We start from the raw sequence: 13,078 nt of genomic DNA on the forward strand, positions 1-13,078 counted from the left end.
GCAGGAGCAAGGGGCATGAGACGCAATTCAGATATGCACAAATTCTTTACTAGGCTCAATAATCATTAGAAAATCAGGAGAGCAGGGAGAGCAGTTCTCTCTTCAGTATATTGAGGTTTTGAGGTAAATTGGCATCTCTTTCTGAATTAAAAAAAAAAATGATTTTTTTCTTTCCTTTAAAATAAACCATCTTATTTTGAGAGAAAAAATACCATTACTGAAATCCCTTTCAGATACACGCAAATTATTTTCATGAGTATAATGAAAGGCTGCCCTGCCTTGTCCTTGGGCTAAGTTCCTTATGCTTTATAGTTGTATTGAGAACAGCAGCTTTTTGTATCATTTTGATACAAAAGTGGCTCACAACTGAATGCTCACATAGCACGTGGATGCTAAAGCCTTTGGCAAGGGTCATTTATTTTTAATTATTATGAGGAAATCATTGAATCAGTAGCTATGCTTCTAAAAAATACGAAAAGTCAATAATATTCTTCTCCTATTGCAAGTGCAATTCTTAATATTGCTGATGATTTAGTAACCCATGTAGCAGAAATCATGGTGCTGAGATAGAAATACGTAGTTTGAAAATGTTCTAGTCTGTAAAGAACCACACACAATGAATTGTGTGCAGTATCTATACCAGTGTAGCACAGATTTATCAATATACCTGTTACTGCAGGCTGAAGCTCATTGCAAGCACAAACCCCGAATTTTTCAAGTAATTGAGCTTCTCCAAGTATTTAACGTGCAAGTATCATGCAGAAGCATAAAAACCTTTAGAAGAGTTTGTCCAGGAAAGCACTTTGAGGTAGTAAGAATTTGCTTCTGCCTCTGATTTCAGTGATGAAGGTGTTTAAATCTTACTCATCTGACACACATGAGCAGCAAGTACAAGAGCACTTCTGATAGTAAACTGGCTGTAGTGAAGGATCAGATAGGAAAAGGACAGGGGAAAAAAGAAAAGCCAAAGTGAAACAAAACCTGCCACTCGCTGCAGCTGATCACGAGCAAGTGCCATAAAACCCATCCAGCCTCACACATCTCCCTTGCTCTGAATGGGAGCTGAGCCACCCCTGAAAGGGACCTGACATGTCATCTCTGAGACCTGGACCTGAGAAGTGTGTGAGCTCTAGTGCCTCATAGTGCATGGCTGTCACAACCCCATTTCTATTTAAATTTACAGAGGAAATGAATCCCTTTCCTTAGCCAGACCTTAATATTTTAAATTTTCTTGCGATAAAGAGACAACAAAGAAAAGCATGTCTTGGGGCTCATGGGTGTTCAGTGCCCACAGGAACAGAGAGAACTCTTCCCCTCCTTCACCTCCAGGTGGTTCTGCAGCCGTCATGCAAGAGCCTTGAATTTGGGTCTGAAAAACTAAAATGTGTGAAAAGAGCTGAATATTTGTGCAGATTGGGCCAGATCAGAATTATATCAAGAGTTTGTTGCTTAGCCCGCTCCAGTGCCTTGTGGGAGCTTGTTTCCAAGAGCGGGGGGTGGTGGGGGGATGCCAGGAGCAGGGTAAGGTGTTGGAGGGGTCTCTCACAGGCCCCCCAGAGAAGTGAGAGCCACCCTGGGGCACTGTGCTGACAACTGCACAGCGGGAGCCTCCTCCAAGCTGTTCTGTACGCGCTGCACCAGCGACTCGTGAAGATGCTGCTGTATCTCTTGCCTTTTCCTCCTCCTCTTTCTCTATTAATGACTTTTCCCTAGGACAGAAAACACTTGTGCTAATCAGGCCCGTTCAACACTCTGGAGTCTGGATGTCTGTGAAGCCTAGGAGATATTTTTGGATGGGTAGCTGTTAGGGATGCAGGGGCTGGACTCCACATTTAAGGATGCTTGAGGGCTGCAGTGCTGACGTGTGCAGTGGGGTGAAACTCAGATTCCTTTCACCTTGGCTTTGGCACTCTTAGGAAGAGCTCTCTCTCTTTGATACCCCCAACTTTGCCACCCAACAGACTCCCCTGGGTGGCAAGGGGCTCCCACCCTGTGGTTGTCAGACATGGGTGGGAGAAGATGTGCAGTTCCCTCTCCCCACCATCCCTTCCCATCCAGAGACCTTGGCACAAACTGCTCTACAGAGCAATGGGCAGTAAAATACTCTTCCTACATTTGCAAATCAAACTCAGGAGTAGTCAGTGAGTAGCCAAACTGAATTCTTGCTTATGTTTTAAAGCAGAGTGAAAGTCATTAGGCCAATGCCCGAAAAAAGCAGTTATTTTTGTCACTTGAGGCTGAGAGGTTTGTTTCTGGGGACAAAGTCACCCTTGGTAAAGGTTGAACAAAGATCAGGATTACTCCAGAGATGAATGGATAGATTTGCTTTTCCTGTTGTAAGAAAACAAGGAAAAGAAAGCCAGTAGCTTGAATCTGAGAGTCTGAATTAATTATTACACAGCTGAAAAGACTAAAAATGTGTGTGTGTGTGTGTGTGTGTGTGTGTGTGTGTGTGCACTGTGTGTGGTTTTATAGATGTATGTATGTGTATCTATCCCTGTGTATGGAGAGGGGCACCAACCTAACTCACACTCCTTAATGGTTTACTCGAATATTCTTTATTATACTTGGATAAGTGTTGTAGTTCTGTGAGAAATAAAAGCAATCAGAAATCTCCAAATCTCCTTTGCACAAGCCAACTGATTTTTTTTTCCCCCACTGGAAAATGCAAGCAAAATGGCAAGGACTTTTGGCAATAGAATGTCCAGATAAATATGCCAAATTCCTTGCAAATGGCATGATTAAAAATAGTCACAATGCTGCTAAAAACTGTTATTAAAAGGAATAGAAACTATTGTGTTAATATATTCACAGCATATAATTTATTCTCTGGGTGTATGTAAAAGGAAAGGCTATTTTCTTTGAATTTTTCCTATGCTGATATTGTAAACTATATGACAGATGGGTCAAGTCCTGATTGCAGTATTCTAACATTTGGAATAGCAAGTAACATATTTGATAGAGCTGGCAAGTTTTTATATATGATTCAACCCAGAATATAAAAGCCACTAGAATTCCAAGTTGAAAATAATTAAATGAGCTGGAAACGATCAGGAACCACACATTTTTAAGTGACAGATTTTTTTACATGTTTAAATTGCACAAGAATATTTTATAGCTCCCTTTAACCAACAGTGACGTTTAATTCTAAAATGTGTAATTGATATTTGCAAAGCAATTAATTCCTATGGCTCATTATTCTATTGCTAAACGTGCCTAAGCATTGGGGAGCTGACTTCAAGTTGTGTTTTTTAGTTCACCTTTTCTGAATTCCAGTGTTTTAACTGAATTAACCCCTCTCAGTCTCCTCGTGTGACTGCACTAAGTGTGGTTTCATACTTGCATTGAATTTTTAGCTTTCTGATTGCACAGTGCTGTAGGACTTTCGAATCTGCTGACTTCTAGAATATGTGTTGTCAAATGGTGTCATTACCGTGTAATACCCCAAATTCCAATAAGCAAAAACCCAGCAGCTTATTCCATTTGTATTCGATCATTTCTGCTTATGTTCCTTTTGAAATTTCCATCTTTTTTGTCACTGTTTATGAAGTCATTTGTCTCTTTACTTTTGGCGTCTCTCTCTCCGTCACGCACCACCAGCCCGTCCGCCCAAGCCGAAGCCGCCGGCTGGGCCACCATCATCTCCTCAAACGCAGACTAACATGATAGATCATATGCTCAAAGGCATGGCCAAACAGCCGCCAAGTACTGTAATAGTCTTCCTTTCTTTTATTCAGTGGTTTCCTAGTCTAGCAGCCGCTCGTGTAGCAGTAGAAAGCTAGTCCTCGTATGCAGCTTTATACATACAAAACACCTAGCGTGACGTGGTAGGCTTTAGAGATTTAGAGGTAGCATTTATTTCAAAATGTCCACATTTTTTTTGTCTAGCAATGTCTGACATATGCAACATTTTCAAATATCAACGTCAGCACAAAATAACATTGTTGTTGCATAACATTTTGCATGGAAACTATAAATATGTATGAGCTTTACATGATGTTGGATGAAATGTTTGATAAGTATATCGTATACGTTTCATGTAACTGTCAGTGCTCCAGCTATCTTAGCAGAATATTCTGATGTATAGTAACTTAACCAGGGAAATATTTAAAATAAGAAGGAAAAAAATTAAGATTGACATCTGCTGGCTGCCAAAGTTATATAAGCATCAATATTTTCTTTAAAGACAGCATCTTTGAGCAGTTGTTCTTATTAACACTTTTGTCTTTTAGTTATATTTGAGAGCAGATCAATGTTGCAAATGAGAATGGGCCTGATGCTGCACTGATCAATGGAAAAGCTTCCCCTTGGCTTTGGAGGTGCAGAAACAACCAGATCTTACCGAGGGACCTGTCTTTGGGCTCCCTTTGCAAAAGGAAGTGGTTTCTGGTTCTTGTAGCCATTGAGGTGCTGGATAGTGTAGGACAAAGACTGAGAAGTTAACCAGGAGCTTTCCAATTTCAGTATTTGATCAGTAAATTATATTAAAGGGAACCTTGGTTTTTTTCTTTTGTTGGTTTCCAACAATACAACAAACAGCAGCAAAACTGGAGAAGAAACACCCAAGACCCTTATCTGTGCCATAAATCAGTAAAACTGTAGAGTTCATTTGCACGATGCTTCACCATCCCTCAGCCAAGCTGAGCCCCTACAGGGCCAGACTCCAGCTTGCTGAGTTCCTCCAAAAACCAGCCACCTTTGGGACTGTCCTGAAACATATGACTTTCATTTTCATGGGAACTGTGTAACCTGTAAACAGGTATTCAGGGAAAACTAGGGGCTGGCAAGACTTTGAGGGGGAGAATGAAGTCCTGTAAGCTCCCTGAGCCTTCAGCAAGGCAGGGATTTCTCCCTGGGTGACCCAGTCAAGCAGAACTGGCCACCTCGTGCAACCTCAAGCTTCTATCCCACCAGTAAACCAGACCGAAACACTAGGGATAAAACAGGGTATGTGGAAGGCTGGAGAGAGATGCCCTGTGAATACTTGTCCTGTTGGCATATGGATCCCAAGGGGGCAGGTCTCCCACTCCACTCCTGCTCCAAACAACCATCACAGGGAGAGTTTGCACACCCCAGGGCAGTGAGCTGCCCTTTGATACCATGGAGAGGCCAAAATACCTATGGATGCAGAGGTATGGACTGGCTGTGTAGTGAAATGCCTCTCTTTGCCCTTACTGCTCAGGAGAGCTGGGGCTGGGACCTGGGTGTGAGCCAGAGACCAGTCTGTGGTCAGCTCTGTGGAAGCTGTTGTTCAGGGAAATTGTGGCTGTTTTCTTTTCCTCTACGTTATTTCTAATAAAATGCTCTAAATGTTCCATATTGTTAGCACCTCCTATTTTTAATAGATTATTAATAATATAAATAACCTGGAAGAATATAATATAATATAATTATTGTTTAGAATTTTCAGAAAACACTGCAAAATAACATAGGTAAACACCAAGCTCCAGGATTTAAACTCTTTGGTTTGTTTTGCGGGGTTTTTGTTTTAAAGTTGTGTCTCTTTTCCCATATAAATCTTACCCATGAGTGTGGGATTTTCACTTTTCACTCCCTCCAGCATGCATAACTCCTGACCCTTGTGGAGTTAAATCCTGGAGCAAGACAGACCTGCGAGTTTTGCTTTTAGAAGCAGGTGACATTTAAATTGCTCGAGTCTGACAATTTATTACGAGTGCAGACAGATTTGTTTGAATTGATCATCTTAAAGAATTTTTAAATAATATAGCTATGATTCCTATAATAGCATCATCTACATCGAAGGATACATATTGTTCATACATTAGTAGCCAGATGCTGTCTTTAGGGAATGTGATGTTCTTATTTGAGCTAATAAAGTGCCACCATAAAGCAAACCAACTCTGACAGTATTGTGAAATTTGGAGCTGGAGCACTGTATTTTCATAGTATAATAACGAATGGCTTTCTGGTTTGCTCAGTACTAATTATATAAGCATTTAACATATGCATGAAAAGATCTTTAAAGCTGCAGAATATTATGGGGGTTTTTTTTAACCTCTAAAATAACTCACTGTTCGTCTAGCTTTTCACCCTGCCTTCCTTTTAACTTGAGTTCTTGTACTACAGAGAATGTAGGCCGGTTAGTCACACCAGCTAAAAAGTTAGAAGATACAATACGTCTGGCAGAGTTGGTAATTGAAGTCCTACAGCAAAACGAAGAGCACCATGCAGAGGTGAGCAGCGTCCCCAGCAAGGTCGTGTCCCCCACAGGTCTTCCACAGGATCCGATGGGAGCTTTGTATATTTGTGTGATGTCTTCCCAGCTGGTGCTGGGTTACCTTTTTTAAAAGCTGGAAATACACTGGAGTACGATGAAGGCAAGGTACACCTCAGGAGGAATGTGTTTTCAGAGGGGAGGGAGGGCTAAAGGATGAATTTACTGAGTTTTGCTCTCCTCGATGTCAGTCTGCAGCATTTCTGACGAGGCCAGTCTGGCCAAAATGTTCACCACCAGCTACCAGCAAGAGCAACCTGTTCACTTTCCAGAAAGGTCATATTTCCAAATCATGAGCTGTGTTGTGTGCCTCCAGCCAGCATGAGCGGGGTCCTTGCTGCAGCTGCTGCTCCTGCTGTCCGGAGGGGAGCAAGGAAAACTGCAACAAAACAGAACAATTCTCCTTTCTGCCCCTTTCTGAGAATTCAGGTTGTTTCCAAGGGTCTCCCTGGGCCTCTCCAGTACATGATTAACTCACCTGGTTTCCTGTTGGCCTCTTCTGCCTTGGCTTATTGGTAATACCTCAATTACTAGTCACTGAGGTTAGGATGAGCTATGCTCTGTTATTCATTGTCTGGGTTACCTAAGGCCTTATACAACCAACTCTTAACTTTTTGAAGCACCTTAACAGAAAGAATTGTGTATTAAAACCACTGAAACCATGTCATAGTCAGATATGCATCAGAAAATTGTGAGGCTTGATCCTGGAAACACTTGGTCCCACGGGCAGCTGGCATGGCTGGCTGTAATCCTGCTCTCAGCACGTCAGGACATTTCTCCCTGAGCAGGTGATGTTGCATACCCATGTAAGTATTTGCAGGATTGAGCCCTGAGTTCTCTGTAAATCTTGTGCTCTTGAACACGTACTGAAAAGTTAATCATTTTAAAATTCGGAGTGAACAGTTATTGTTTATGACTGCAGGTATTGTTGCACTCTTTCACTATTTTCTCTTTTCCTTCCCATTGATATATATATATATATATAGATATACTCAATATTTTGCATTAAGAGCATTTGATAAATAATTTCACAATCACCTAAAAATCATTCCAGTGTATATTAAATATGCAGTATAGTTTTACTTATTGATAATACACAGCAATCCACAAAACCCAACTAACGCCTGATTACATATTTAAATTTCCTCCCTGTTTTTCTACTGTTCATTCAATCTTGGATGATCCTGGCAGGGGAAAGAGGTATGTGACTAAACCGAATGAAACGAGTCACTCCTGTCATATTCCGTGCATGCCCTCTCAGTGCCATGTTTCCTACTGGGATTTTACCCTGGTTGCCCTCGCTTCCGTAACTTTGACCGAGGAATGTAACAGCAACTTTGGGTCGGCTGCTTGCAGAGCTGGTAGCCTGACACAGGAGGGTAAATGTGGCATAGCAGTCCAGTCCATGCATGCAGCAATGGGTATATTTTACGAGCGCTGCAGTTACATCCCAACACAACCCTACCTGCCTGGACTCGCTCCTCAGCCTGTTGTTACCTGTCGTTTGCATTCACCCCACCTCTAGTACACTGTGGTGGAGATGGACTAAGTACTACACGAGTGCCTAGAATGGTAGTGGTCTTCCTCTGGTTTTGTCTGTATGTGCCTTGTACTGGATATACAGTATTTATATGTAGAGAGAGAATATATGGGGTGAAGAGTGAAATAAACCTCCTTTTCACTAAAGCAAGGGGTGCTTGTGAGCGCTATGCTTGTGCAAAAACTGCTTTATTCCACTCCTCACCAGCACAGGCTGGATGTACAACCAGCTGGGAAGGAGCTGTTTTTTAAAACACAGCTTATTTTGAAAAAAGGAAGCAGTTGCAGGACCAGTCACACTCAGCCAGCCATGCTGCCAAGATCCTCACATGATGAGGAAGGCTCAGAACTGTTCTCCAGCATCTTTTGTGTCACGAGGTTTTGATTAGAGACAGAAGGTTAATGCCAAGACAGATAGGAGGCATCCCTGTCCCTTTTGACTTGGAAGGATGAAATCCCTCTCCAAAAGCCCAGCACACTGTCGGTGGATTTTGAATCCCTGTCCTGAGGGTGGCTGTGGCATTTCAGCAGTGCACAGGCAGTTGGCCAGCTCTCTGCACACTTTGAATTGCACCCAGGGAAGAGAGAGAAGAGGCTGGGTGGTTTATCACTGATTTTTATTATGTGTTGAAGCCACATTATACTGTCACTGTGCAGTGAGCATTGCTGAGATATTATACTTTATTTTTCTCCCTGTATAATTCCAGCTGACTTTTTTTATATGTTGCCACTCACCTGGAGAAGGCTTGACCTGTGAGGTGTGACTCTTTGGTCTACTTCAGCTATTCAGTAGAAAATTAAGTTGCACTGCTTATTGAAGAAATGCCTTACTTTACAGAAAAGCAATAGTTTTTGCAATTAACACATGCCCCCTTTTTCCCCATGTGGACATCCAGGCAGACTCCCTAATGAGAATGTAGAAAATAATACTCAGAGCATGTTCAAAAATCATTACAAGAGGAGTATCATGTCTAGTCAGTTGGGTTTGCTTACCCATTAGAAGGAAGCAGCGCAGCACAGGCAGAAATAGCAGAGTCTGTGTGCCTATGTCTGTAACCTGGGAACAGGAGGTCTCTGGCATTATATCATCTCTCCCATCAGATGTCTTCTAGCTCCCTTTCCCTTCTCTGGATGACTGATGACAAATGCCAGAGGCAATGCCATTCACCTGTTTTTAAATTTCTATTTTCTCTCTCTATGTATACATATGTGTATATGTATATATGTATCTTAACTCCTTGAGGTCATACATATATACATGTGTATCCATGTGTAAAATATACAATAATAGGTGTGTTTGGCTAGAAAGCACACTTTCCCCCCCTTTACATTATTATTTAAGCAAAGCAGGTAAGTAGATGGTAAATAAATGAAATGTTACCATCTTGAAAAAGGTTTTCTAAGTATGGTGTTACCAATCCTACTTACAGAAATTAGGGAGGAGGTTGAGGATCCTGACAGAAGTTTGAGAATTACAGAGTTAAAATTTGACTTTTCAAGCAAAAGGAAAACTGTTACTGATTTGGGCATAATTTTTTTCCACCAATGATCATATGCTTTTCTTTTTTTAAAATTGCTCTTTTTTTCCTTTTTCATGAAAGCAGGTTCTTATTGCAGGACTCTGAAGTGTTTATATTGAGATGTGTTGCAGAAGACATTCTTTGGCCACCCTCTTTTCCGTCCCCCCCAAATGCCACATGCCATCGGTCCTTGGTAGCAGTTGCTCCATGCCTGCAGACCCGGGGCAGTGTTGGGTGGGTGCCAGCATGGCAGGCTCTGGGCAGGCAGAGGCACAGCCAGAGAAACCACATCAGAGCAAGGACAGCCCCTGCAGCCTCCCTGAAAACCACAGCCAGGCCTTGCTAAGATGAGAGGATCCTGCACAGCCCCACTGCTCAGCAGCGCTCCTTTCCCAGCCACCTTTGTGAGCAGGTTGGAGCAGGCATCAGGAGCACACCAGCCTCTTGATGGTTTTGGTTCTTCCGTGGTCTCTCAGTGGTTTGATGCCTCCCAGCATGGCACTCACTGCCATCCAGCCCTGTGCCTGGCTGGACACCAGCACCAAATGTGGAGAAGTGCTGAAGAGCACTGCCCCACACCTCAGCCCCACACCTCAGCCCCACACAGGCTCCCTCACCTTGGCTTTGGCTTTCCCAGAGTGACGACTCTGCAGACTCCCAGGGCCACTGTCACCACTGCCACTTCACCCCTGAGCTTCCCCAAGCAGGAGATGCTGCAGCAGAGCTGGGCACCTTCCTCCATGGGCCTGAAGCTGAGGACAGTCTGCAGACCAAGGATTCTGCTGTAGCCACCTTGTCCCCATGCCGTGACCACTGGGACACTCACCTGCTGGTGCTGCTGCTTCAGGCATGGGCAGCCCCTGAAGCTGTGCCTTCATCTTCACCCCCATTACAGGGCAGGCCCAATCCTAAGATTAGTTTGGGGGTCATGTGGTTATTTTGGTTATTTGGTTTACATCTTGGATGTGCTCTGGGAAGAGAATGCCGGGTGCAGTGCCCAATCTATCCATGCCTTCATATCAATTTTTTATCAATTCATGGAATAATAGCAGGGCAGTGTCAGTCTGTTTTATATTTTAATGGATTGAATGAGTGGAAATAGTTACAAAGACCCCTCTCCACTATCACTGGCAGCTAAGTCTAGCCAAAACAGGAAAAACTATGGCAGAAACCTGTTTCAGAGGCGCTGTTTCCTCTCCATGACCAGGTGAACCAGTAGCTGGTGTTGTGCTGTGCACATCAGTGAATCAGAATTGAACCCTGAGAGAGTGAAACCCCATTCTGCTTATTCATGTCTGCAAAAACATGCAAAAAATGCCCCTCCCTGACTGGCAATTCCTCTTCAAACTGATTCCTCCATTCCCAATGTCTTCGTTTCATCTCCACTCTTGTGCCTAAGCTAGAGGTTTCTTTTTCTTGCCAAGTGCCACAAAGCTGTTCCTTAGCTCCTTTAAGTCACTGAGTAATTTCCTATCACTTCCAAATGACAGCACATGGTCCTGTGGACAGCTCTTCTCATATTGCATGTTCCCAGCCAGAGGTGACTACTGAACACGCATGCATGCATTTGCAGCATTCACATCTGAGCCATGTATGATGTGAATGTCACCTCAGAGAGCCCGCACAGCGAATTTTAAGGACCCATGTGCATGAGAATGAGTTACCTCACTGATATTTTTTTTGGTTTTCAAGTTTAGACATATGTTTTTCCTGCCTCTGTGAAAATATAGGCTTGCCGTAGATATCTTTTTTTTTACCTTGGCATGTTGATAGTAGAGCTTTGTAATGGGTTCCTAATCAGTAGCATCATGAAGGTGGTAGTGTGTTAGATAACCATGTAAAATGAACAGTGCTGTAATAACTTTTACTGGTGATGTTTGAAATATCTTGAAAACAGGTTGTGAATGACTTAGGACAGATTTTAATGTCTCAGGCTTCTAGTTTTTCAAGACAAATGCAAGTACTGAATCCAAGTAGAATTTAAGCTGTTGGAAAGCACATCAGAAAACCCACAAGCACAGTGAAGAAACTCCCAAATTTCTGTACTTTAGAAATAAGAATTAGTTGATTTTTTTTCCTGATAATTAGCATCATTAATGAAGTCATTTATTGTAAATTGAACAGATGAAACTTTCTCTGCTACATTACAGCTGCATACCTTTACAGTGGAGCTCTGAAGAGACCCTCTACAAGAAAGCTTTGTGTTAGAACAGCAGTGCCTAATTCTGTGATTAGCACTGCCCGTGCAGGCTAGCACTCAAAGCACTGTTCTCTTTACAATAAAGGTAGTTTCCATGAGATGCGCTTTTTTTTTCTTTTTAAGATATGTGGCCTAACATTTTTATTAGAGCTGTATTAGAACTAATACACATCTTTATTATCTTTTTCTGCCAACTCTGAAGGCCTTTGCTTGGTGGTCAGACCTGATGGTTGAGCACGCGGAGACCTTCCTGTCGCTGTTTGCGGTGGATATGGACGCGGCGTTAGAGGTGCAGCCCCCAGACACCTGGGACAGCTTCCCGCTCTTTCAGCTCATTAACGATTCCCTCCGTAGTGACTGTATGTATTCTGCATTCTGATCATTCCCTTTTCAGTGGGCTGCTCAGGTTACTGATAATGCTTTCAGCCTCTCTTTACTGCGCAGAGAACTGAGATGGGTGGAGATTTACAGATTTACAAACTCCTTTAGCACCAGCTTGATTTTATTGCGTTGCCACTAGAAAAAAGCACACCCCTTAAATCACTGCAGTCAAAGGTGGGAAGTTGACTTTTTATTTGCTTCATCTTCTCAAGTCTCTTGGTAATGGCTGCCTGATAAGCAGGGAATTAGGTACTCTGTATCTGTCATTAAATGTGTGCATTGTTTTATACGTGTGTACTGCATTTATTTAGCATGGAGTAAGCCAGTCATTGCTTTAAGATTTTATTGAAGGGAGGAAAATATTAAAGTAAATGGAAGCAGAAGTAGTTCAGAAGAATAGTGCTTTGTGAAATAAGACAATTCTCCGAAGCACTTGGGCCCATGCTTTCAAAACCCATGTGAGGATTTGGCACTTTCCTGGGTAGTCCAACCCTCCCTGGGGAGCTGGTGGCAAAATTGGCATTGCCTTGGCTAGGTCCTAGACCAGGACCCCAGCTAGCTTTCTAAGATGGTGTCAAAAAAGCCAGGCACTCATCCTCAGAAAGCAAGTTCCAGAATCATGGTACTGAGCAACCAAAGAAGAAATTATTTTCCCACCTGCTAAAGCCATAGTGTTTGCCATGCTGTGTTTCTTACACTGATTTTATTCACAGGAAGTGATAATGTATTTGTAAGTTTTACATTAATGAAAAAGAAGGTTCATTGTCTGTTTATTTGTGTGGAGTAAGAAGTTGTTCCTGCTGTCTGTGTCATGAACTCTGGCTCCTGTTATGTTCTTGAAGTTTTCCTGTTCACTGACAAATTCATTGTTTGATGAAGTGCCACACTGTGGTTTGTTACAGAGGTTGTAGTAACAGTAGTGTCTTACTATACTTTTATTTATCTATTCTAGATAATTTGTGCAATGGAAAATTCCACAAACACCTCCAAGACCTGTTTGCTCCACTTGTTGTTAGATATGTCGATCTGATGGAGTCCTCAATTGCACAGTCAATTCACAGGGGCTTTGAGCGGGAGTCATGGGAGCCAGTAAAGTAAGGAAACCTCCTTTGATACAATCGGAATTTGGGTGCAAATGGATGGAGATTCATATAGAGGTGAATTAGCAAACGTTAGACTGGACATGCAGAAACTGCTTTAAAC

At 42.5% G+C, this 13,078-nt stretch overlaps 1 protein-coding gene across 2 annotated transcripts in view; it reads left to right on the forward strand.

Moving 5' to 3' along the window:
- The window catches only part of CADPS (calcium dependent secretion activator), a 204,904-nt gene that overhangs the window by 142,518 nt on the left and 49,308 nt on the right, over nt 1-13,078 (forward strand). For both annotated transcript variants that reach the window (XM_050979535.1, XM_050979536.1), the window contains exons 17-19: nt 6,088-6,194; nt 11,697-11,853; nt 12,828-12,969. In XM_050979535.1, coding sequence (XP_050835492.1) covers nt 6,088-6,194; nt 11,697-11,853; nt 12,828-12,969 — 406 coding nt within the window. The remainder of the gene's footprint in view (nt 1-6,087; nt 6,195-11,696; nt 11,854-12,827; nt 12,970-13,078) is intronic.

Source organism: Serinus canaria, chromosome 12 (assembly GCF_022539315.1).
Source record: "Serinus canaria isolate serCan28SL12 chromosome 12, serCan2020, whole genome shotgun sequence".
Classification (NCBI taxonomy): Eukaryota; Metazoa; Chordata; class Aves; order Passeriformes; family Fringillidae; genus Serinus; species Serinus canaria.